The sequence below is a fragment of the Dermacentor andersoni genome, chromosome 4 (genome assembly GCF_023375885.2).
Source record: "Dermacentor andersoni chromosome 4, qqDerAnde1_hic_scaffold, whole genome shotgun sequence".
Taxonomy (NCBI): domain Eukaryota; kingdom Metazoa; phylum Arthropoda; class Arachnida; order Ixodida; family Ixodidae; genus Dermacentor; species Dermacentor andersoni.
Genome location: NC_092817.1, coordinates 148,414,976 through 148,442,157, shown reverse-complemented (window position 1 = coordinate 148,442,157; position 27,182 = coordinate 148,414,976). Strand labels below are relative to the sequence as shown.

General features: G+C 45.4%; 1 protein-coding gene across 1 annotated transcript; it reads right to left on the bottom strand.

The window, feature by feature from the left end:
* Positions 1 to 3,750: 3,750 nt before the first annotated feature.
* Positions 3,751 to 27,146, bottom strand: LOC126537897 (uncharacterized). The gene is made up of 4 exons (XM_055074519.2): positions 27,049 to 27,146; positions 20,033 to 20,448; positions 14,749 to 14,885; positions 3,751 to 7,072 (listed from the first exon to the last, which is right to left on the bottom strand). The coding sequence occupies exons 2-4, from the start codon at positions 20,419 to 20,421 to the stop codon at positions 7,017 to 7,019; spliced, it is 582 nt and encodes a 193-aa protein (XP_054930494.2). The 5' UTR covers positions 20,422 to 20,448; positions 27,049 to 27,146; the 3' UTR covers positions 3,751 to 7,016.
* Positions 27,147 to 27,182: the final 36 nt, after the last annotated feature.

Here is a 27,182-nt window from a genome sequence, read left to right as displayed (position 1 = left end):
GAAGTAACTTTAGAGCCAATAGATGGTTTGCCGGAATTTCTCCTTAGACAAGCCTAGAATACAATTACATTGCCAATTACAAATCCAACGTGAAGCCTCCGGGATAGATTATAGTTGTATGTGCCCGAATGAGCTCATTATGAGGAGATTGCCTGGAGAGCATTACTGATTACACAAGTATAGCTTTCAATATTGATATGTTTATTTCCAGCAAATTGGCGGGTGTGTTTAGGTGCTTGTCTAATTTTCATAAATTGGTGCATGTCAGTGCTCTCTCTTTGCAGGTACAGAAAACTAATGATGTTTGGCAAAAAGAGAGAGAGAGAAAATGCAGTCACAAAATGTCATCACGAGTGCTCAGTGGTTTTGTGAGTTGTGATTGGCAGACAGATTGACCAATAAGGTTTAATTGCTGTACATGCATTACATATTAATGCAGGCCAGCAAATGAAAGAACTACTGCCGTTTCCATTTTTTGTGGTAATTAATATCTGATAAAACAGTTGAAATGGGTTTTCTAATCCCGTCACACTCCACATAATACTCTGCTGGGCTCTGCTTTTCCTTCCTTTGGTACCAATTCTGTTACTTCTAAAAGACAACTGGTAACTGGAACCTGGTGTTTGCTATCTTGCTGCTGTCTAACCGTTTATTAACATCATGCCTATCACTATCATTTCATAGTTCAGTTGCTCATTGTACAGTCGTTAGCTTCTCCCACTTCTTTATTATCATCCCAAATTTCAAGCTAATAAATGATTACTGGTAGAATGCACTCATTGTATTCATTTCAAGAATTTTTTTTTTGTATATAAATTTCCATCTTGCAATCAGGGTCCCCTTTGTGTAATTGCCCTAGATAAATTTCTAAAAAATTCTGGCATTTTACATGCCAAAACCACTCTCATTATTAGGTGCACTGTAGTGGAGGACTCCAGATTAATTTTGACCTCCTGTGGCTCTTTAATGTGCACCTGAATATAAGTTACCCCCACCTCGACTGCTAAGCTGGCGTGCTTATTCTGGACTAATTATGATTTCTGTTTTCAAATTAAGGGCAATTCTAGACCTCACCAACCTGTGATCTCAGTTCTTTATCTTATTTGGCTCCTCTACATCTTGCACATGCCAAAATATGATGCATCAGCAATGGTGAAAAGTTTTGCTCATGCAGAAAGGGAACTCATTCCGACCCAAACACTCCACCAGCATACTTTCCTTCATAAGGCAGACCTGGTCACCAAGGGCCATAGAAACCCTGTATTGTCTTCACCTGAACGGTGCTTTTACAAACAGTTATTTATGCCAATTTAGACAGTCTACCTGTTGCTATTGTGACAGCTGTGGTGCTATACTACAAGCGGTTGAACGTACCCTTTTAGGATGTCCAGCTGATAGAGATGAAAGAATATGCTATGAAAGGCAAATGGACAAAACTGGTCAGATGCCACTGATGCTGAGAAGCACATTAGGTCTGATGCCATGCCCTTCTAAGCAGGACCAGGCTTTAAACTTGTTGTTTGCTTGCCTTTGGGGCATTGGCTTGCTTGTCAAGCTTTTGGAAATGCTTTATATGTACATTAGAATCGCTGAACTTCATTTCACATGTAAATACCAAGTCCACCTTCTTCATGCTTCTTTTTTTAAAAATTGTGATAGCAATCATATGGACACTTTAGGCGAGTTTTCATTGTTGTCATGATGTTCTGTATAAAGTCTAGTGGATAAGATCATATCAGTATTTGCTCTGCATGCGAGGGTGAGCCGAGAAGGATGGTGGCTTGATGGGCACTGTTTTTTCACGCGTCCGATGTGAAGGTCACGTGGTCAAGCACGTGCGAGGAGGCGGGGGCGAGGTGAGCACGCGGTGAGCAAGCGTAACAAATACCTGGTGCAGCCCTACCCCGCCCCAGCACGCTACCCAGTAACTGGTAGCATGCCAGGGGAGGTGGGGGTGCAGGTGAGTGAGTCTGTTTCTTAGCCCAGTCATGACTGCACAGGTGCGGCTCACGCGCCCTATCTTGGAGGCAATCTGCAGTGGGTGCAAAGGTCAGTGTGCCGAGATGGCAGGTGGCTCCTTCACATGTGCTGTCTTCTTGTGTGCCTAGTGACGTCAAAGGTCACGTAATCTCAAGCTTCAGAGATGCTTTGAAGTGAGAGGCAGCACGAAGCATTCGCTTGCTACTGCTATAGTGCTCTTGGTCATGCTAGAGTTCTGACAGTGAGCACTCGCGATCATCGTGATAGATTCATGTTTGCCTGCCTATGCTTGAAACCACACTTGTTCGTTTAATCAGTACACGAATGTCAATTGCGATTTATATAGCCGATAAAAACAAAGAATGTCACTTTGTGTAGTTGTAAAATATTTTGCCATCGCTATCAATGCTTTGCCTTTCAGGAGAAAGCAGTACTTTTTTTCTTTCTTTTACCCACCCTCCGTCCTGTGCCTTATCAATCTCTCATTCCCTTCCCGCACAGGGTAGCATGTAGGTAACTGCACGCATGCCGCCAGAAGTATCCATGTTTCACGAAACAGATTTCTTTCTCCCTCTCGGCACGAGTTTGAAATTTATTTGCTTCTCCATTATGGCTTTTGCGGGTACACTTCCTATATTGCTGTTTCCAAAAGGCGTTATGTTAGGCATTACAAAAATGTAGTTGGCTCACTCATGAGCAAATCAAAGTGCGAGCTACCAGTTCACCATCAATACAGTCGGGTTCTAAGCAGAACCACTGCATAAGAAAAAGTGCATAGCACCGACTGCATGTTACATCGCCTGCAGCTGTTGCCTGGCATGTTGCTCCACTCTTAAATGTAGTAACTGGGAAAATTGCGAGCCTTGTCGAGTTGCCTACTTGCATCGCATGCTTTCTCACTTACGTGGGGTCCCCTCTTAAATCTAGAGCTAAAATTTCCCTTCTTATGCTGCATTAAGCAATGTAAGCAAGCCATATTTGTTCACCAAATGACTGCACGCTTTCTACTCAAGTTCTGTAAAACCAGCGCAACAAGCACACATGCAGGCGACAAATAAGGTAAATAGTACAAGCATCAAGATACAATACTTGTCCTGTTGACTCTTCCTTTCTGGTGTTGTACTACTTTAAAGAGAAACATTATCTGGGTCAACTTCTGCAACGTTACTTCTTGTTTAATGCTGTAATTCCCAAACACAGCTCCACATCAAGGAAAGTTAGGACAACCTGTTCATTTATATGTCTTACCATGGAGAGTACATTTATTCGCACACAAAAAACAATGAAATGTTACTTGAGTTATAATTAGTGCAGTAATTAATTTAGAAATTCGTTCCATAAGCTATCCACAACTACCACAAGCTATCCACAAGAAAGCGCTCGTCCTTGTGTTTCTTCTATTCTTCGTCCCTGTTTGTTGCGCACAATAAGTTTTAAGATAAAAAAATCACTCCAGCACATCAAACATGCTACTTTCTCCAACATTATTTTACCCTGCTGAAGAATTTTGAGGTATCAAAACAATGTAGCATATATTATATGTTAGGTATCACAGGGTTATGACTTCTTGCAGCCAATTCTGATTACAGAGCAACAAAGTAGTTGAACATCAGAAGGAGACAACCAAATGGTGCAAAAATGTATTTTGCATCTTTTGGCGAGAAACATCCCACTGATAGCGATATCCCAAGGACTCTTGGTTCATGCAACTCTAACACCAATGAAATGTAAGCTATCGCCAGTAGAAAAAAATATGAATGCACCAAACACTTTCTGAGACAGGCAGGTAACTTTATTGTGAGGCATTTATTTCACAGTGCACACACAGTCATTCAATACCAGTGCTAAATTTGGTTACCCTACTGGAAGTTGTCCACACACTGCTTGTGAAACAATATGAGGCATCATTATATACAATCACAGGTACTGAAATCTCACCAGCCTGGTAAGTATATAAAATGAGGACTTCGAAAAAGAACAGGCCCAACCATGCAACCAGACAATAATACTGAGCTCTAACAAGTAACAAAAAGAAAAAGCATTTCGATGACTGGAAAACTAAAATTGGAACCGGTACCAATAGCTTAAGAGTGCGCCAGCCCCCGACCAGTGGAAAGACGATGAATGCAAAGACCCATAGTAAGTAACCAGAACAAAGTAGTAGCACGACTAAATGTAGTGAAATGACTGGCAAGACTACGCATTCGGGGACATGACCAGACAATGATCGAATGCGTACAAAACGAAATGCAGTGCCATTGCAACATGCTTGCTTTGTTGAGCTACATGTCTGCTTTGACACACAGCTGCTTCCATGCACCAACAGAAACTCCACAACCTTGGAGGCTGAAGTTAGATTGCCCTGCAGGCATGACAGCCCTCTGCTTCTGATGCACGGTCTATTTGGTCCACTTTGTGCGTTGTGTACACAGTGCTATCACAAGGCAATGCTGACATCTGAGGTTGGTGTACCATTTCCCCATACAGTGTTGCATCTCCTACCATAAAAGAAATTTAAAAGGTACAAGGAAGCCCTGCGTGAGTGAACGCAAGTATGCAACTGTAGCCACAGCGACCGTGACCTTGGCAACTGCGGCCATGCCAACAGCAGCCACGGAAACTCTAGATAATGTGCGAAATGCAGCCTTAAAAGACTTGCTGCGACATCAAAACAAGGTTATGAGCCCCCCACACAGCACCAGGCTCATTGATACACATACGGTCAATATAAGAAGACAAAGCAAGTTTACAAATAGAAGTGCTAGTCTCGTCATTCAAGGAGAGTTTGCACTCAGCCCAACTTGCACGCCAGATATGCACGAGGCTGTTGTGCTTCTCTTTTTTTTCACTGCCATCGGTTGCAATGATCTTTTAAAAACTTCATATGTTCAGATGCTGGACACATAAAAAAATTAAGCAGAACATAGTGATTTATATACACATAAAGAAAACTTTTTCGATGTTCTATGAGTATGCCTCTTTCTTTCAAGTTTTCCTTTGCGAGCAAGGGAACTTAAGTGTGAGAACGTAATGTGCAACCATTCGAGACATGTCATGCGCACTGTTTCACCATTTGCCAATGGAGCATGTGCCACAGCTATTGCTTGAGGGAGCAAAACCTGTCAGCATTACCTCCACCTTCTCACACGTCCATGGGCTGCTCTTCCATTGAGAGGCAGAGCGTGCATCCGCTGTCAATAGACAGGGAAATGCCAAGTCTGGACAGATCCCCGTCCCATCATTATGCCCCCACAGCACAACATATCAGTTTACAGAGAAGAATGTCATGTAAATTGAGAACAACATTGAGTGCCAATGGAAGTGCTCGAAGTGAGAAATTCAATCTGCCCACCGCTTCTGCAAGCGTTCTGTTTCCTCGTCAATGAAAGGAACACGAGAATACTAAGGTTTGCCTGAGCATCATTTGGTTGCACATTGCATGAAAGGTTTCCAGCAGTAAGCACTGACATGGAAAGAATACAACAAACGATGCACCGCTGTCGTGTGTCGTCTCCACCTTCTGTCCACATCGGTGCTTTCCACTGGAAACCTTTCTAGCTTTCTCGTAATGAAAGGAAGCAGGAACTTTTGCTGCACGCTGCTGCATCATGCGGCTTCACAACACTAGCCTTTCTACTCTAACACAGGTACTATATGTGTTGCTCTCATCCTAACCGGGACCAGCTTGTGTTTCCGAGTGCCTCGCACCAACTCCAGCCCCTATAAGTGCTCACTCTCTGCACATAACCCCATTCCCTCCCAAGTCACCGCTTTAGGACTAAGCTGCCAATACTACTGCAGTACGCCATCACTAAGCAATGCCAAAGCAGCAAGATTTACACTTCAGATTTGGTATAAATTCCTTGTTCAGCACCTTTTACAAAGGTAGTACTGACAAGAAATTTGTACAGACCTCGAGGTGAACCCAAGACATCTTTAACAGCTGTTAGCGATTCGTTTTAAAAAGAGACACTTGACCAAAAGGTCAGCAGCCTGTGACCAATGGAAGGATTCTGCAGTGCACCGCCGTCTGCACAATCAGGTGCTGCCTGGATGAGTTCTCCTTGCAGCTGGGTTACACCCAGCAGATGGAAGCTCTGTGTGAAACTATCCAGCTGGAAGCCTCATTTGAAATTACCCTGCTAGACAAGGAAGCAGTTGCCAAGTAAAAAAGAAAAAGGAAGGAAAGAATAAGAGGTCAAAAGTGAAGTCACCCACAAAATGGATAACCCCGACATTGTCCAGCCACTTTCACACAATTTTGGTTCTGGCACACTCCAGCTCAGTGACCAAGACATTTGCATCCACTCTGAGCCATTCAGCACGTGCGTAAAGAAGCTAGGAGACAAGACGTACTACTGACCAAGAGCCAACCAGCAAAGAGTACAAAGAAAATGCAAATAAAGTACAAAGAAAGTGCAAGAATGATGCATATAGGTAGGAATGTTGCATAGGTTATCTGAGACAACTTTTCCGAAAGGGCAGGAGCAGTAAGGGAGTGTTGCTGGCATTGCAGCAAATGTATGCCACCAGCAGGCTGTGTACGCACACAGCTTTGAGCTGTTGCTGTTTTCAGATTTCACATAGCATGCAACAAAGAATGTCAATTGCTTTGCACGTTACTTTCAACGCAGCCTTAATCACTCCAAATAGCCGGGTACTCCACTTGTGCTAGTTAGCTGAATCACGGGCACCCTGCCAAGCGCTTTTCTGAGCAGAAACGATCTGCCAATCTTGCAATGGCCTGAGAGGCCCTAAGAAAAGCTCCTTGCTGCAACTAGGCCAATTGACTGTCTGTACTTTCTTTTCACTGGCAATTGTAGAAAAAGCGTCGCCAATGCATCTTGTTTTCTATTTCATGCATGTGTGTCAAGTATCATGCTTACTTTCAAATGTGAAACACACACAATCGACTAGCTCGCAAGCCCTACTATGCTGTGGCACACTATCTGTGGTGCAGTGACTGTGGCGTACAAACACCATCGTGGCAGAAGACAGCGGCAGGCTTGACTTTGTGGCAGGCCTGCTGGTCACAATCAGCAGCGGTCCTTGCATGGTGCTTGGTACACACCCGCCCGAGCTTGCTGCTCGTCTGGAACGAGAGAAACAAAAACTTACCACAATTTCCTGCATAAAGTACCGTAACGAGAAGGTTGAACTTGCACCAGTAGCTGTTATGGATTCTTCGGGCTGTCGATGCGAGCGTAAGCAATGCTGAAAAATAAACTACATTACACAACCTCTGTAGCTACCTCAGGTAGCTGTGTCAAAGTTGCCTATACAGTACACCTGCCAGGTCTCCCGGATTAACTGTACAATATACAGATTCTGAGCATTTTGTACGTTTGTACGGCCGAGAAAAATATATCTTGAAATCGGACGTACCAATCATCATGCACAAGGACCACCACAGTTCTGGCAACATTCTAATGAATCTAGTTGGTGGAGCTGAATTGAATCAACATCATTACCATGGAGTCGGCCATAATGCTATTGTAGCGTCATAATTTCAGCTGCACAGCTAAAAAGAAAATGCTAATACACTGAACTAGAATTTTGTTTACTGTAATTTTATGGCCTCTTTCATTTAGCTGCATTTTCTGACCCATTTCTCAGTCCTGGTGTGCATGGTGTCCCACAAGTTCATGTTCCCCGTGGAACCTGCAAACTCAAGTGCAGCAGCACAAAAGTACTACTTTCTGGTTCAAGCAGCTGAACCTCTTCAACAAATGCGTGTGTAGAAAGGCAAAAGGAATTTTTTTTTCCTTATGTGAATAATTTATATTTTGGTAGTACTACATGGTGGCAATAAAGAGGTAGCTTTGGGTGTCATTTTTAAAGGCTGGCCATGGGTGGCAGCGGCCACGCAGCCACCATTAAATTGGTTGCAGTCCTTGTCAAACACAACGCTGTAGACTGGTGGCTTAACATATGGCCTCCAAGATACGAGGCACTGGGCGGTGCCCAAGCTGCATTGATGGTGTCCCGGAGGCCATGACTAATATTACACATTCCTGGAGGCCTTTGTAAATGGCAGTGCCAGCACCAATACATCTCGGCACCTTAGTTAGAGGCGGCTTAGTGCTTTTTACATTTATGTGCTCACGGATGTACCAAATCTGGCCTTTTTCGTACCGGCATGCTTTTTTCCCCCCGCATATTTTGCTTTTCATCTCCTCAATCTGCTTTAAAGTTATCGTGTTTCATTCTATGAGCTTTCTCTTAATCCTCCTATACCTCCCAACAGTCATCAGAAACTCACTGCAATATCTGCAAATTCCTAAGCAAGAGCAGTTTGAATTAATAAGAGCAACCATTAGTTTCAGAGATCTTACGGTGTTGCTTGCTCTCAATTTCCACACTAGTAAGCCAAGAACTGGGTATCCCTTCATTTATCTGGGACATAGGCAACTCAGAGTGAATGCAGATACTGTTTCCAGTCAAGGCAGAAATTCAGCAAATCAAGGCACAAATGGAATCAGAATGTGCAAACAAAACGAGCAAGACGGGTTACTCTTCCAGGTAACAGCATAACTCAATGCGCCAAGCTGCGACTTGTAGCATCCAGCCAACCTCGTTGCTCACCACCAGGTTGCACCACAGTGTGTTAAAAGAAATTACTGCACTGCGGTCCTATAGGCTGAGATCATCAAGTGATTACAGCAAGCACAAAATGTAGTGACGCACAACTACAACTACGCCTTGACACAGCTGAGCTGGGTCACCTGTTTGTTCCAGAGAAAGGCCGGACTTCAACTGTTAGATAGAGAATGCAGCTTATATGGAGTTAAAAATACACGTGAAATTCATTGCAACGAAGTCACATCTGACACAAAAATAGCTTCGTTATATCTAATAGTCATTATAAACATAATGTAACCAACAGTTATGACAGCCGTTTCTATGAAAACTAGTTTATTCTGGGCGAACCTGTGCCCGTCAACAAAAACCGACTATACACTTTACAAAAACGCCCCTTGAGCTTCGCTTTTTCGAACGTCGTTATCCTCTTTGTCGCCTCCTGTCGCATGCCAGTCGTCCGATTCTCGCACACGAGCTGCCGATCTGTCAGCCCGGCCCAGCGTTGCCTTGCGGTGCTTTGCTTGACGCTTGCAGTGTGGCGGCTCTTTAAAACACAGCTGGGATGTGGCAGTTGTCTTTTTGTTCTCGCAATGCTAGTGGCATTAGCCCCATCCGAAGAAGCATCATCCCAATACGTAGAAAAGGCCTAGAGAGGCCAACTGCTTTAAAAGGACAGTGGTCAGAGGAAGGCCGGTGCTAGGCTTGATCATATGTGCAAATTCTGTTATTCACTGCCTTTCATGGTAACGCTTCATTCGTACTACGTGCACGACCTCTGGGCGAGTCCTGCGTCGTGTGGAGCAGACTTGGCCTTCAGGAGTTACCTCGTAATTTAAGGGACTTAGCCGGCGAAGTACTCTGTAGGGGCCAAAGTAACGGCGCAGTAACTTCTCCGAAAGACCGGGCATACGTATAGGCATCCATACCCACACTTTGTCTCTGAGGTTGTACTGTATCTCTCTTCGCCCCAGGTTGTATCGGTTTGCGTCGACGTATGGCTGTTGTACGATACGGTGCCTTGCCAACTGCTGTGCTTCTTCTGCCCTTTCTATGTACTCACTAACGTTAGGGTCGTCTTCGCTGCCGTTGTTTACAGGTAAAATCGCGTCTAGTGTCGTTGTTACTGTCCGACCATAAACAAGTTCAAATGGCGTGAAATGTGTCGTCTCTTGTACTGCAGTATTATACGCAAAGGTAGTTTATGGTAGAATACTGTCCCATGTCCGATGCTCGATGTCCACGTACATTGAGATCATGTCAGCGAGCGTTCTATTGAGTCATTCAGTCAGGCCGTTTGTTTGCGGATGGTACGCTGTGGTTTTTCTATGAGCAGTATGTGTTAGTTTCATAACAGACTGCATTAAACGGGCCACAAAAGCTGTTCCTTTGTCCGTTCTGAGCACCTTAGGTGCGCCATGTCGTAACACTAAGTGTGTGACAAAAAACTGAGCCACTTCAACGGCAGTTCTTTTTTTAAGAGAAGATGTCTCAGCATACCGGGTCAGATAATCAGTTGCTACCACAATCCACCGCTTTCCCAAGGTTGAAACGGGAAGTGGTCCAAGTAAATCCACTCCTATTTGTTCAAATTGCACTGCTGGTGGCTGTATCAGTTGCAGATAACCTGCTAGTTTGAGTGGCGGTGTTTTGCGTCTTTGACCATCTCGGCACGATTTGACATAGTGCTGCACTGAATTCATCAACTTCGGCCAGTAATATTTCTGGCGGATTCTTGCCAGAGTCCTACTAACGCCTAAGTGACCAGCTGCAGGATCATCATGGCAAACTTCTAAGATCTCAGCTCGCAGCGATGATGATACGAGAAGTAGAAACGTCTCAGCACTGTGCTCGAAGTTTCGTTTGTAGAGGACGTTGTTCCGGAGGACATACGAACATAATCCATGGACGAAAACTCGAGGCACTTTCACTTGTCGACCCTCCAGGTACTCGATGAGCAGGAGTAATTTCAGGTCAGTATGCTGATGATAAGCCATTTCCGTTGTATTCACAGCCCCAAGAAATAGAAAATCTTGCTCATATTCAGGTGACGTAGCTTCGATTAGTGTGCGTGACAAGCAATCAGCATCATTGTGCTTGAGACCGGACTTGTAAACGACCGTGGTGTCATACTCCTGTAGCGAGTCTTCCAGAAAGGTCCTTGAGGTTCGCCAGCCAGCACAATGAATGATGGTCGCTGATGGCTCGAAACGGTCTGCCATATAAGTATGGCCGCAACTTACTGATGTCCCATATAACCGCCAGGCATTCCTTTTCTTTAGCTGAGTAATTTGTCTCGGCTTTCGATAAAGTACAGCTTACGTACGCAATGACTTTTTCTTCTCCTTTCTGCCACTGAATAAGTATGGCACCGAGACCAACGTTACTCGTGTCGGTGTGGATGTCTGTTTCGGCATTTTCATCAAAATGGACAAGTATAGGAGGGCTCTGCAAACGCCGTCGTAGCTCAGAGAAGGTGTCTTCTTGTTCTTTCTCCCACATCTGCTTTTGTCAGTCGCGGGGGCGGTTCGGGAATTTTAGAAAAATTTTCTACGATACGTCTGTAATAGGCACACAGTCCCAGGAAATGTCTAATAGCTTTTTTTGTCTCTTGGCTTCGGAAACATTTCTACTGCAGTGATCTTCTCAGGATCGGGGCGGACACCTTTAGCACTGACAATGTGTCCGAGAAAGTGGAGCTTGCGAAAGCCGAAGTGGCATTTTTTGGGTTTTATGGTCAATCCCGCCATGCGAATAGCATCCAGAACTGCTCTCAGTCACTGCACGTGCTGCTCGAATGTAGTGGAGAAGACTGCCACATCATCAAGGTAGACGAGGCACGACTGCCATTTCAGTCCGTAGAGAAGTGTCCATCATCTGTTGGAAGGTGGCGGGCGCAGAACACAGACCAAATGGAAGCACCTTAAACTCGTATAGGCCATCCGGTGTCATAAATGCCGTTTTTTCGTGATCTCACTCGTCCACTTCTATCTGCCAGTATCCACTTTTGAGATCCAAAGAAGAGAAGAAGTAAGCATTGCATAGTTTGTCCAAGGTGTCGTCGATGCGCGGGAGTGGATAAACATCCTGCTTCGTGACGAGGTTGAGTTTCCTGTAATCAACACAAAATCGTAGGGTGTTATCCTTCTTTTTGACCAGGGCTACCGGAGATGCCCACGGGCTATTGAATGGCTGTATTACATCGTCCTTGAGCATTTTCTGTACCTGACTTCTTATCGCTTCTCTTTCTTTTGGAGCCACTCGATACGGGTGTTGGTGCACTGGTGTTGCAGGTTCTTCGACTACAATGCGGTGTTTTGCGACGGGAGTACGACGGACTTTTGATGAAGTCGAAAAGCGTTCAGCAAACTGTGTGACCAAGCTCACAATCTTATCTCTTTATGGTGATGACAGCTCTTGGTCAATGTCGATAGAGGTAAGGACACTGTCTAAAGTGACAGATACTGGTGATGCTGCATAGAGGGTTGACACATCCGTAAATTGTGCATAGTCATGAAGAGACGCTATGGCTGTTCCGTTTGCCATGTGTTGTGCCTCATTGCCAAAGTTAGTCAAGAGGACATCCGCACATCCGTTACGCAGGTGAACTAGGCCTCATGCCACACATATTTGCTTTTTTAGTAGCAGCCCGATATTTCCGTCTGCAAGTCCCTCATAGTCACGAAATACGTCACCCCTTACAACGACAGTCAGACTGCACAGTGCCGGCCCCGTCACGTGTTCATCCACAATACGGAAAGAGGAAATATGTGGCTGTTCTGTATCAGAAATGGTAACAGCATTTTCTGTAGAAAACAAAATGCGTGATTCTTGCAAGTCGATAATTGCATCATTTGTTCGCAAAACGTCTATGCCCAGTATCAGATCATGGGAACACTCAGGCAGAACAATAAATCTGCTGACGTATGTAAAGCCTCTAATTCCGATTCTTGCTGTGCACATTCCTACGGAGTCGACTAAGTGTCCCCCCGCTGTACGTATTGGAGATCTGGTCCAATGGGTCCAATGTCGTCCAATGTTTCCAATTTTCTGGCGAGTACACTGCTAATAACTGAATAGTTCGCACCAGTGTCTATCAATGCAGTCACTTCGAAGTCGTCTGTGATGACGCGCAACTCAGAAGTAATGGCATCATCACTGCCATTGTCTTGTCGGGTTGGCGATGGAGGGCCTTTGGTGTTCTGGCCGTCAGCGGCCTTGCCTCCACAGGTCGCTGGCTCTAGTTTTCCTGTCACGGACTTTGTGAGCGACGCCTCGGTGAAATGGCGGAAGAGGGACGTGGACTGGGCGACCTATAACACATAGGCGCTGCCAATTGAAGTTCACGTTGCTGGGGGTTCTGAATAGTTTAGCGCATAGATAAAAATTCTTCAATTTCATAAGGGTGTTCACCATTTCGAGGGAAAGGCGCATTCACAGAGAAGCCACGCAGTGCTACTCGGCGATACTAGCATTCCCGGTATAGGCGACCAGCCTCTCCACAGTGGTAGCAGAGGGGACGCCGGTCTGCAGTGCGCCATACATTGCTTTTATGTAGTGTTCCTTCTGTCATGGGTGGCACATTGCGAGGAAATACCTGGGGTATTGTGGCTGTTCGTCCAAAGTTGGTGCGTCCTAGGTCCTGACGTAAAACTTGGGTGTACAATATCCACGGCTGACGCTCTGGTTGTGCGCGGGGCCGTACCTGAGGCTCTGGCTCATAAATTACTTGTTGGACTTCTTTGCATATGACATCGGCAAGTGAGGACACCATAGGAGGGCTTTGGGCCAGCTGTATTTTCCGCAGCTCTTCCCTTACGATGGACCTCACCATATCACGTAGGATGTCCATGTTGTTGGGGAGGGCTCCTGACCCAACGTCAAATGATGCGACGCTTACATCTCTCTTGTACTGCCTCGCACACTGCTGCAGCGTGTTCTCTATCGTCGTCGCCTCTGATCGAAATTCGGCTACAGTGCGGGGCAGATTATGAACCAGGCCAGCAAAGAGCTATTTCACACCGCGCATTAGGTGCCGCAATTTCTTGTCCTCAGCCATGTTTGGGTCGGCTCGGAGGAAGAGATGGGTCATGTCTTCAATGTACATGGTCACACTTTCGTTCTTCCGCTGGTTCCTCGCCTGAAGAGCGGCTTCTGCCCTCTCTATTCGGTCCGTGCTTAGGTACGTAGCAAGCAGCTATCGTTGGAAGTTGTTCCACAATGATAACGACGCTTCGTGGTTTTGAAACCACGATTGTGCAGATTCCTCTAGTGCAAAGTACACATACCGGAGTTTCTTTGTTTTGTCCCAACCGTTACATCTGGCAACATGCTCGAAGTTTTCAAGCCAGTCCTCGGAATCCTCGAATGTGTCTCTGTGAAAGGATTCTGGCATCTGGGATGAGTCAACAACGACGTGAGGAGGGGTTACTTGTGTAGCCATCGCACGGGTATCTAGGCTGACTGCCGCCGCTGCCCTTGGTGAATTGGCAAGAGGACCAAACACAGGGTCCTCACCTCGTATGCGGCGGCTCGTGCGTTGCTGGACAGGCGTTACTTCCGTTGGCTTCAAACTTCGGGGATCTGGGCTACCTTCCCTGGTGTGTGTGGGGCTTGGAATCGTACCCCGCACCTCCACCAGATATGTAACCAACAGTTACCACAGCCGTTTCTATGAAAACGAGTTTATTCTGGGCAAACCTGGGCCTGTCAACAAAAACCGACTGTACCCTCAACAAAAACGTCCCTCGAGCTTCGCTTCTTCGAACGTCGTTCTCCTCTTTGTCGCCTCCTGTCGCGTGCCAGTCGTCCGATTCTCGCGCACGAGCCGCCGGTCTGTCAGCACCGACCCAGCGTTGCCTTGCGGTGCTTTGCTTGACACTTGAGGTGTGGCGACTCCTTGAAACGCAGTTGGGATGTGGCGGTCGTCTTTTTGTTCTCGCAATGCTGGCGGCAATATATAGGTTGCATTGTAATAGCAGTGAGACAATTTTTTTTAATTTACTTCATTATATCTAATATATTGTTATATTCATGTTCGTAATATCGAGGTTCGACTGTATGGTGTAAATTTTGGTTCAACATTCGTGGCACAGCTATTACTACATGAGTACGACTTCTACAGAAGTCTCCATATGGTACTTCTGGAGGAAAGAATCTCGCCATCATCTCCACAATCTGCAGTCATACCAGAGAGCTGCAGGCTGGACAGGAGGAGGGCGCCATTCCACTCGTCACTGCCATCACAGCAATCACAGATGCCATCGTTGACACGCATGGAAAGAACATACTTGGGACTGCGTGTATTGTGCCGCCGGCAGTAGAACCTGCAAACGGACAACATCTTTAAGTGACAGTCCACCTTTCCTTGAGGGCAAATACACTATCACACACAAAAAAAGAAGAAATAGAGAAAATGATGCTTGAAGACAACAAAAACTGGCTAAAGAAACTTTCCAGCAATAGACAACTGGCCAACATTCACCTACCGACAAATCAGAAGGTTGGCTTATGCCTAGATTTGAAATTTACTTTTTAAAAGCTACGTTCCTATGCCACTTCTCAAGCAAAAAACTTCAGATTAATTTCCACAAATTGTAATGTGCTACTGCTACCATTTACATTAACATGTCACATTTTTCTCTGCTACAAATATCACAGAACATGTTTCAGATGCTGTTAGACAATATGACGAAGGCATAGCCTTCACCTCATCAATCAATCAATCAATCTTTATTGTTTCTTAAACACATACTGTTATGTAGACGGGACCCCAGACCACTCTGCAAAGTCGTAGCAGAGATTCCACGATTATGATCACCAGCAGCCTATTTTATGTCCACTGCAGTGATCTCCAATTATCTGTCTAACGCAAGCTGGCCCCATCGTGAACCTGCAAATTTACTAATTTATTCACACTAACTAGTTCTCTGCCATCCTCGTCTTATTGTTTCCCTTCTCTTGGCACCTATATCGATGGTCTGTAGCTTTGACAGACCATCGGTTATCTACCCTACACATTACATTTCCTGTACCAACTCCATTTTTTCCCACTTAATGTCCCATACAATATTAGCTACCTCTGTTTGCTATCTAATGCAAACCGCTGTCTTACTGTTACGCCCATCAACTTTTGTTCTATCGCTCCCAGCGCAGTTCTTCGTTTCCTCTCTATCCTCAAAGTTTCTGACTGATAGCTTAGCACCGGTGGAATGCAATGATTGTGCACTTTTCTTGTCAAGGCTAGCCTTCACCTATGAGCTCCCTAACACTGAGTGCTCCAGTGTGCAGATTGAAGTTTCTGGAGTGATGCCTACACTGGAGGTAGTGCCTGCACGCCCACAAAAACAGCTACTGCCTTTTGATTCGGACCACTCACAGACTGTTAAGGAACTTAACTGCTTCTAATGTCTGGAGTCTGCATTAATGTAGTCACATGCTATAGTGCTATAGTGGCTGAGACAAACTCAAGGCTGGGAGGCCTTGCTTCAATGAGCTAATTTCCTTTGCTCAGTCTCGATTGATGCGGCTCAGACCTTGAACCAAAAGGTAAGGGGTACAGGTGCGCAAATATATTCAGCATAGGTGGAATCCAAAACACAGTAGGTGTGATGTAATTCCGGTTCCTTCCATTACCTTCGGCACTTGCAGTACACAAAAGCATGGCCTTCAAGCTTCCGTTACTTCCACGGGACCCATTGCTGCATATATGAATTGGACACCACCCATTTCTTTCACATATGAACAGAATAGTTATTGTAATTAGACCTGTTCGATTCAATTAATTTATATTCAAAATTGGTTAATGTTCCTTTCTGCCCAAATATGTGGCATAACAATGATTACTAGCTTCTCCAGGGGAAAAAAGAAATTTTGCAAGGCAGCTGCCCATCGTAAACCTACACGAACCAGAAAAACTAAGCCATTCCTGCCAATCACTGACTTCTCTGAATGATGGCAATGCTGACGGAGCATCGCCGTAAATAAATGCTTTCTTCTTCTTTCTCAACAACTATGCTTTAGGAGGCATGGTTGCTGTGCAGAGGCACAAGTTTCAGAGATAATGCAAGGGCAAGTAAATTATTCTTGCCTAATATTTTGTAGTAATGTAATAGACGATGTTCTCTTGTCATAAAAACTATTAACAAAGAATACCAGTTGGTCTAACTGCCAGGTACTTCACTCAAGGAAAAACCTGGCACATTAACCTAGCTGCATGCTCTGCGCACATATTTCGTCGAGAGTGGAGCCACCACATGTGGTTCTCCCTCGAGTGGGAAGCGGCTAAAGGTAGTCCTGAAGATGCGGTGAAAGGCAAGTGAACGTTTCACATGAGAGGTTCACACAATCTATTTGCTAATGTAATACACTGTGCCTAGTGATTCACATGCTATAGTTAGAGTACATGGCTGCTGGCGCTTACCGCGCCGCCGGTGGGAGCTGGAAATGCCGAGCTTATTCAGTGTGGTGAAGAGCCTTTGCGACGCACTGCGACTGCATTTGATCCTTCAGCGGTGACTCAGCGCTCACAAGTGGCACAAAAAGGCGCTAGTCTCCACGCTCTCCAATTACAGCATGTGAATCACCGAGCATTGTATGGAACAATTTACAGGGCTATTTACATTGAGATTATGCACAAAGCAGGGGACAATGGGAAGGGTCGCTAGCACATCACAAGACAATACCCATCAACACGTCACGTGAGCCATCACAACAACGAATACGAGAAGCCCAGTGGCACTTCGACAATCCAGGGGATCCAGCCTGGATGTGTGAGCGGGGTGCTTAGTTGAGCCAGTGGAATGACACGGCAAAAGAACAAGCAGCTAGAATCACCACTGGTGAGTGAAATGCGAGATTGCGCTGCCAGACCCTAGAGCAGTTGATGGTCAGAGATGACTGGCCTGCTGGGATGGTTGTCAACAGAGCATGTTGAAAGGGTGGTGGAAAATGTGAGCCTTATGGGAAATACGAGGTGGTATCAAAAAGCTCCAGACTGGCTCTCTTTTGAGGAAATTTATGTGCATTCAAACAATGCAACCTTTGAAACAGTCCTCTTGCACAGCGACACAGCACTCCCAGTGTTCCTGTGACTTTGCAAGTATGTCCTGAAAGTCTTTATGGCATGACTTGAGCACTCTTCTGTGAGATTCGAGCTTGATTCAAGTAAGTGTGTCATAATAGAGACCTTTAAGCTGGGTTTTTAAGTTTGGCAAGACAGCGAAATAAGCAGGAGCAAAACTAGACAAATGACCTGTTTTTTACGTTGTGGTTCATCACTAGGCGTGAAACTTGAGATGAAACCTGAGATAAAGCAGTAGTTGTCACAGTGGAAATCCCAACAACTCGATAACCCATAAGAAAGGCTAGACATGTCACTAGCTCAACAAGGTACATGCTCATGTTTGTTCAACATTAATGGTTTTGTGCACCAGGAATTTATCGTGAAAGGCCTGACCACCCACGCCGAGTTTTACTGCAAAGTTTTAGGGCCTCTGGGAGAGCACCTTTGGTAAAAACGGCCTCATCTGGGACACACAAGGAACTGGATGCTGCATGACAACAATGCAACATGTCACAAAGCACACCACAACGCATGCGTTTCTCGCCGGAAACAACATGGCTGCTCTTCCACATTCACTCTGCTCGTGAAATTTGGCTCCCTGCTTATTTCGTTTCTTCTGCCGCTCGTTTGATTCGACTCACCAGATAATTCAATCAATTTCATTGGTCCCATCGTGGTCAAATTAACTTCATTCGACTGTAGCACTATTCTTCAAACGTCTCCTTTTCCTGTGCACAAGACAGCCAGAAGTGACAACCAGTCCTATTTGCAAAAAAAAAAAAAAAAAAAAAAAAAAAAACCGTTAACCTCAATGCTTCTCGTCACTGTCGCGTAGAAGGTGGCACCATCCCGCAAGTAAAATGGCTGCTGTATCTCAGCAATGCTCCATGGTGATTTATGAGCTTTATCTTTGTAATCAAGCACCTTCTGTGTCTGTATGAACATGCTGCATCAGAGGTGTCTTGTTCAAGATAATTCTCATCGCAGCAACTCCTGAGTGTTACTGAAGCGAAGTGAGTATTATTTCAGTTGAGCAGTACTGCGTTCAACATACTGGGATTGAAGAAGGACCGATAGGTTAAGTTTGTCTATCAATGCATGAAAACGTGACATCAAAAAAAAAAAAAAAAAAAAAAAAGCTTTTCACTAAGAGATGCCATGCCTAGCAGTACTCTGGTCTGAAGTGAAAGCAAGGCAAAGACTGCTGGTTATAACGACCAGTTTGCTGAAAAGAACACAGCTCCTTGCTGCTTGCTCTATGGCCCAAGCCAAATGAATCTGGTAGTGAGTGCCACAGCAGACTAAGCACACACCACACACTAACACATCAGTGCATACCTGGGTTCTTTGGCCCCTTCTTAATTTAATCAAACACATGTGCGTGTTCCAATCAGAATAAACATTACTTTCCTGACAGGGACGGGCTCACATCAGCAATGCCACATCAGTGCTCTTGCTTAGAAAAATAAACCAACATGACAGCTCCTCACATTTCTGAGACTCCAGGCTCCTTGAACAGCAAGGAAGCAATCAGGCTTGTTGGCTGAACTATAGCTAAATGCAGTAACAGCCCAGGAATGGGACGAATGGAAGGCACTGACAAGGCATTTCATCCACGCCTTCTGCTTGTCCAGTCTTTGTGCATAGCATGTACTATCAAGCTCGATATAAATTGCAACAAGATATACACCTGCCACTTCTTTTTTTCTAAAAAAAAAAAGAGGTACAATTTTACTTGCAAACGGGCTGCTACCAGTAATTGCAATGGTGTTTAGTTCACTAATTCATTGTGTGCAGTGCTGCCATACAGTCTTGAGGGCCCTTCGGTAAAGGACTCCCGTGTTGCAATTTGCATTGAACGTGATAGTATGTATCAACCAGGCTGATTTAGCACTAGCATGTGGTTATTCAACTACAAATGACCTTGATGAAAAGCGTCTGCCGTGGCTGTTGGAGGTAGACTACAGCTGCCGCCGGGTACTTACCGGTAAAATAGGTACAAGCGGGCTCCAGGCCAGGTGCTTGGCCATTATGGGACCTCAATGCCTAGTAAGGAGTGTCTGTCCCCAACCAGAGGGCGCCCCCACCTAATTGGGATGCCACATGAGAAATGGCTACCATGGGAACGCTTTTGAGTTTTTTTGGTGTTTTGTTAGTGTTGGTTCTTGCACAGCAAGTGCAGTGGTCAGTACGAATCTCGTCCAAGCAATGCACCTCTGGTAAGCCAGACACTTGGCTGGGGGTGTTGCTTGTACCCATCTTACAAACCGGTGTGTGTCCGGCAGTGGGGATTGAGCCATGCATCTCCTGCTCTGTAGCTGAACTAATGCGGAGCATACGGTTACTTAAATTACCTCAGTGGCGCAACCGCCATTGCCGGGCGTTGGTTCCTGCCTACTGCTCTCTCACCTTCCATTGGGACAGGCACTGGTGCCTGGTTCATCTGAGCCGTCCTTGCAGTCGCAGTAGTCATCATTCACCTGGTCATAGCTAATCACACCCGAACTGCGTAGGCACTTAAAAGCCTTTCCTGGCACATAGCTTGTGGCGTCGTGTGGCGATACACCGCGAACTCCGTGAGCAGGAAACTCCACCTGCGCGAGTGGCGCTACTCCCGACCTTGACGTACTGGAACTGACAGCGGGAGCAGCAGAGGAGCTGCGACTTCTCAGCGAGGCGATGCTGACGTCAACTTCGCGCAGTGACAGCAGTTGCCGCAACATGTAGAACAAGCCAAACAGGAAGAGCGCGGCGACAACATTTCGGCGCTTGAGGACGCGTCTGAGAGTCCACGCCATGACGATTCATGTCCTGGTCCTGCGCTCCTGCAGTCAACAATTTTTTAGCAGAATTAGTTAAATTCTGTGCACACCAAAATCGCAATCTGATTATGAAGTAAACTGTAGTGGGGCACTCTAGATTCATTTTTGACCAACCGGGGCTCTTTAACGTGCACCTAAACCTGAGTACAAAAGCGTTCTTGCATTTTGCCTTCGTCAGAATGCGGCCACCATGGTCAGGTTGAAACCCGTGACCTTGTGTTTAGCAGCACACCACCACAGCCACTGAGCGACCACTGCGAGTTCCTGAGGTCAAACAATGTGATAAATATATGCAGTGTTTGGTCAGTACGACATAAAACTGAGGCAAGAGAATACACGGAGTAAGGTCACTGCTTATCAAACAAGATTACCGATGTTTTATGGAGCTGATGGCATGGAGAAAATAACCCAAAACTACCATGTGATTCAACTATAGCAGCTGAATTAGAGCCCTATCAGTTGCATTAATTGTACACCCCAAACCTGAGAAGTGGGACATGGGGGGATGGCGTAGTCAATGATGATGATGAACTTGGGGTTTCCTGGCGCAAGGATGTCATAGTGGAAAGCGCTGGATTAACTTTTAGTATATCAATTTCTTTACACAGCACCTACATATAAGTACAATAGAAGTCTTTTTTGCACCCTTCCTCAATTAATATGCACCTCCCATGAGAGAAATTTTAACCCACAACCATTCGTTTATCAGCAGAACACCATTGGGAACACCATATCCACGACAGGTTTGCCCAGGCATTTTTTGCAGTACAGTCAATTCCCTTTGTTCCGATCTGGGTTAATTAGACTTCTCACTTGAGTCAAAGACACTGGAACGTCTCAACAAAAAACTGTACATTACTATGCAAGGAAAACTAGTTGAAGGCATGCTGTTTCGGTCATTTCAACACCGACCAGTGCACCCTCGTGTGGCCAGCGGTTACTAAAAGCTTGAAAACACAGAACTCAGTAGGCGGTGCTACTGCTGCCTTAGGCATGAAGCTTTTACTTGAACTTATTTTTGTCTTTTATTGGCCGATGCAGTTTCCACCAGTGAAGCCACCCATTCTTGCTTGTTTCGTGTCGTGTCAGGCTGAGGAACATTTAAACATGAAGGCGCTCTTTGCCTCATGATGGTCGAGACGCACTTTGTGAGCAAGAAACAAAAAGACATTACAGTCCACTTCGAGTACTAAAAAAATTATTTGAATTCAATAATTTTACTTTCATTGGTTATTTCAACCTTTCGGATAATTCAACTCGATCTTGCAGCTTGGCAAGCATCAAATTAACGTAAGTCTGTAGACTGTATTGTGGCATGGCAGGAAATCGAGGCATTCCTATTCTACATGCAGCTGCTGATTGACTACCATGGTGGACTTGCACATATATCTTGTAACTGTCTTCACTAAACGCTTGGTCAACAGCAAGTATACTTCCTGTGTCTCCTTGGTTATACAATAGCAAATATGGCAAGTTTATAAGCATCTACAGTTAGTAGGCCTCAGCTTTTCTACCATAATAAATGTCTCTCTCTCTCACGGAAGTCCAAAGTCAAGACGAGCACGAGCTAATGGAAAGACACTGCTTTTAAAGTTGGGTGAACAAGGGTAAAGTGCGTCAGGCATGCTGTCTTTGTGTCAAAAGCCTTTAGAAAGATAGATTCATTTATCAAGAATGTCGGCCAGCGCGTATGAGGCACCTTACCTTGTTCACCAGTCTTATACTGCAGTCAGTAGCGCAATGCAGGCAAAGGCAAAGTAGTTTTTTTTTCGGGGAGGGGGGCGGGGGTGGCAACCCAAGGTAACTTTCCTGTGCAAATGAGGGGGGGGGGGGGTACAAATACTAGTACAAATGCGAATAATGCCAAACATTCGCCATAAAGACGCGTAAACCCGCAAAAGAGAAATGAAATAAGGTGTCTCTCACAGGTACACCTGTGAGATACACCTATCCTTTACTTGACAAACAAGGAACCACATCAAATGGACTCGCGCAGACAAGAAGCGCAGGAAGAACACTGCCAAGAACAAGTAAACAAGCGAAAGGGTAAAATAAAGATTTCTAGTAGTGTTCTTCAAATTACCTCTGGAGAAATTAGAGAAATATATATTTGTGGAAGAATCACAGTTCATTTGGATCCCTCATTTACTGTTCTACCAGGTTAAGTACCAAAACTGACTTGTATTGTTATTTGGGAAGTTGCATAACGATGCGTGGCCGCCAGACCTGGGCAACAGTGTAGAGCGCAGGACGCTGCGGTTCTACACGTACTGCTCCCACCGCAGAAGGTTAGAAAAACACCCACATAAGCACAGCAGAGAAGTGGCTATGTCAGGTGGCTCCACTGATAACTGTAGAAGCGTCATTCAAAACACACATAATCATTCTGCACTTCTGGCAGCATTTTGTATATTTCCTTTTTAAATAAAAAGATGTTGATCCATAAATATTTTCACAAACAACGGTTACATTTGTTAATTTTTGCTTTTCCTTCCTGTCTGGCTGTTGCCTCGGCTCTCTCCTTTAGTAGATTGCTTTATTTCTCAACTCCTTGGTACTCTTGTTTTCAGTTGCCAATTTTGCACGAAAAGTGCCGTACAATTAGGGAAAAACTAGACGAGGTAACGGGTGATATGAATATTGCTTTTGGGTTTAACGGTTATTGTAGGGTTTGATGATGGACGCAGTTTCTCATGGTTTTATTTTCCACCTCAACTAATGCATATCATGGGTATATGGTTCCGAGGATCTGCCAGTGTCGCGACGAGCCATCACTCGAGGAAATAATGAAGCAAAAGGAAAAGTTAAACGCAAGTGGCATTTTCTCCGGCTGCATACAGACCGGCTTACTTCTAACTGAACACCTTTCCTGGTCCCTGGATCAGCCAAAGATCAAAGACGGTTGAACTAATGAAGCAACAGGGATGCGCGTGATCGTTGCAATAGATGGTGACAACTGAACGCATCTCGAGTCAATTGCGCGGGCACCTAATCGATGAGGAAACTAGCCTTCACACCCTAGGAGATGCCAATAACTACGGCCATCCAAAAGGAGTGCAATAGGCAGCAAAATGTTAACCACCAAATAGCTTTCAAGTCTCAAGATTGATTTTGTGGTGCTTTAAGAATGCGTGTGAGGAGTGGTGGCGTGGAGGTACGTGCCTGGACACAGGGTTACATCCTGTCACTTCTATATTTTCCTTCATCTGTATTGCACTAGTTATGGAATCTGCAGTTAAAAACCTTTGTAGCATTCGTGACAAAGGATTCCCATACCACCTCGGGTTAGTCCCACAGCTGTGCAAGGCAAGACCATGGGGCATCGTGAGCCATTGTTTTTTGTTCAGGAAATGGCTGCCACCTAGAAGTAACTGAGTGCCAGATGGCCAACAGTGATGGTACACAATAAACATTTTATTTTCATCAGGCAAAACAGAACTGCATGCCATGTTTCTGTTATTTTGAATATCGAGTTACCTCATCTTTTCTTTTTTATTTAAGTTATCCTACTTTCTGAATATTTTTTGCGCAAGGTTAAAGTATTTGAGTAGTATTCTGCAGTACAGTCAACAGATATCACAAATTCTTAGATGTAGGAAAGGAAAACTAGAATGTTTATTAGTCATATTGGCTTGTAACAAATTTGTTCTTGCGACAAAAGTCAAATATAACGAAGGTATTTTCGCGTCAATATCGTTATACTGCGGCTCGACTCATCTGTATATTTGTATCCTAGGCCGACACAGCTGCATGAATCCCTTTGGCTTGTTCTACTTTATATTTTCTTTAAAGCGCTTCCTGTTGGGCTTGTTGGTAGCTGTTCATTATGAAATATAATGACGCCAAATGAATGGACACACACAAGAGAAGAGAACGGGACAGGGCGCCTTAGCGAAACTTCGTTATCATTATATAAGGCCGAGAAGAGGTTTCTTGAGCGCTGTGTGTCGTGAATGTTTGATTAGATGCTTGAATGAAAGTTTGCTCTGTGCGCATCTGTTGACCGACGGTATATATGTGCCTGCGTTCTGTGAATAAAACAGTTGCGAGGGCGCCCTGCCCCGTTCTCTTCTCTTGTATGTCTCCGTTTATTTGGTGGCATTACATTTTATAATTGTTCTACTTTGCTGGAAAGTCCGCACGTAGAGCGCTGTTCTTCAAGCAAATTAGTGACATGATAACGTGACTTTACTGGACAGCTAAAGTTGAAGAAAGGGAAAAATTTTCATCTGCCTGACTGTAGTAGGAAGCTACAAGGGATATGGGTTTCTCAAAAAGAAAGCTTCACAGTTGATGAAAAATTTGTCTTGGTCCAGCGAGTAAAGTCAGGACCAACGCCTTTCTGGGATGGTTGATCTACCATCGAAGCCTACTAGGAGGCAAGCAGAGCGTGAGGCCGCATCAACCGACAACTCGAAGCACAGGTACACTTAATATGGCACATCAGTTCTGCAGAAATCCAAAAGTTGAGTCTTGAGTGAGGGTCAAGAAAGCTAAAAAAAAAAAAAAAAACTGCCATCCACTTGACTGCAGCACAAAGCTACAAGCTTCATTACAAAGGTTTGCTGTATCCTGGTACGGTCAGATGGATCACAATTTTTTTCTTTCTTGAACCTCACTCTACCTTGTGGGATTCTATAGAACTGATTTGCCACAACTATGACTATAAAAACCAGGAGCTCGGCACTGGTACATCAGTAAAAACCGGACAGTAGAGGTTGGGCGGGCAAGTGCTGGGCTGGACTGCATTCATACATTCTTTGGCTACATGTTCCCATGATAATTAGTATAAGGCAGCGTCAACATGAGTCAGAGAATTAGTGCAAGTGAACCATAGAGGCATCACATTCATGAGCACGAATGTATGCATGACTGCTTCATTGTGCTTCAAAGTTACAGGAACAGTTACAGTAACATGATAGAAGGCCATAGAAAAGCATAGTATGCTACTCGCATTTCAATTTTTTTTTCAGGCAATGGCTTCTTAAAGAATTAGTGTATGAGAATTGCTGTGATGCAGGTGCAGCTGCGCATGAAAAACGCCTAGTGTTGTGCCCTGTGTGCCTCTCGTTCTCATCCGTGTTTTTAGCTCTAGTTAAATATGTCTCAACTATTGAATACACACTCACTGGTACATTTTTTTTTTCTGTAATTGTGGAAAGAACGCACTGGTCGATCGCCACAATAGCGACCTGGGAGGTACTTTTTGCGTATTGCCGCTCCTACCTGTCACGTTCATCCAAGATTGCTGCCAGCAGCCAAACTTCATTTTTATTTCGGATACAAATGACACATTTGTACTTTTGTTTGGTCAGCATACAACACTGCTTTGAGAAAAATTGGCTTTTCACAAGGATTTGCCTTTCAGCTAGTGATGAAAACCGCATGCCTCCTCTTCCGATTCATTTTATATTTTGTTGATCACACTTTCTTTTATTGCTACAGCACACGTGGCAGTAAGCAGCGCTGTGCATTCCCCCGTTACATATTAGTCAAGACGATTATTTTCACTTTAGCTGTTCAACTGGTAAATCAGAGCGGCACTCCGACGCCAATTCTCGCATTCTAGAAACCCGCTCAAAGCGCGAGTAAATCATTGCTGTAGCGTCCTATAGGAGAGTTACATATGCCGAAATGTCGACGATGCTATGTTGTCTCACAAGGGCCAAAGGTAAGATTCCGCGATTCGGTCACGAAAGCCACACATTTTCAATTAACAACAATGAAATCGCAAGTTTACGGCGTGCACTCCCTTTGGCGGATAAATCACGTCAAGCGAAAACACCGTCTTTCGATATGCGCGGACGCGCAAAGTTGTACTCGGTCAGCGCTTCCGCCAGCCTTCCGTGAACCACGACATTTCACCCGTAAATGCCACACTGCTGCCTTCGGCCAAGATCGCACTACAAGGCCGCTGGCGGTAAAGTGCTAAATGCGAACTGCGCGGTCGATCATGCTCCCCGATTAGGGAGGGGCTCGGTCATGTTCACAGCGGTTCACAGACGCTATCTCGCGTTGGTAAATTTATCCGCGTTTGCGCCTTCCGGTCTCCGTGACATTCAGCGCGTCGAAGCACGATTATCGGCAATAGGGACACCAAGTGGACAGAACAACTACACAAAGTCGTGCGCAGTAGTTTCCGGGACACGCGAAGCACACGACGCAAAAAAAAAGGGACCCATCTGAACGGGGGCAGTGTCAAACACTTCGCTGCCGCTCGAGGAAAGACCTCGCGTAACACAAGATCAAACTGCCGGTCGACGCAACAATTACACGCTCTCCCTGCTTCCAGATAGAACAAGTGGCGTTGGAAATTACGCGCTCAACGTATTTTCCTCAGCGACCCCGGCAAAAGCGGGCCCCGAAATAGTGCTTGTTACCGCACAGGCCGACGGTGGAGAAAGCGCCGGCGCACGCCGCTTGCGGGAACAACGCGCTCGATCGGCTGTCCGACTCCCGCAAAGGAGCTATTTCGGGGGCTGACAGGCTCTCGCACTGCCCGCGTTTTTTTTCTTCTCGCTGGGCACGCGGAAATTATGCTCGCCGAGGCGGTTCCACGAGGAAGTGGGGCTACAATCGACGGGGCCAGAAAGCAAGTCTCACCGGCTTTGAAGACGAGGAGCGTCCCATTTCGGTCCGCGCCTCGCCTTGCGCGCCACCGCGGAACCGACGCGAGCGCCGCCCGCGCATGACGAGCTTCCGCTCCGCCGACTGTCGTCACGACTTCCGTCGGCGAC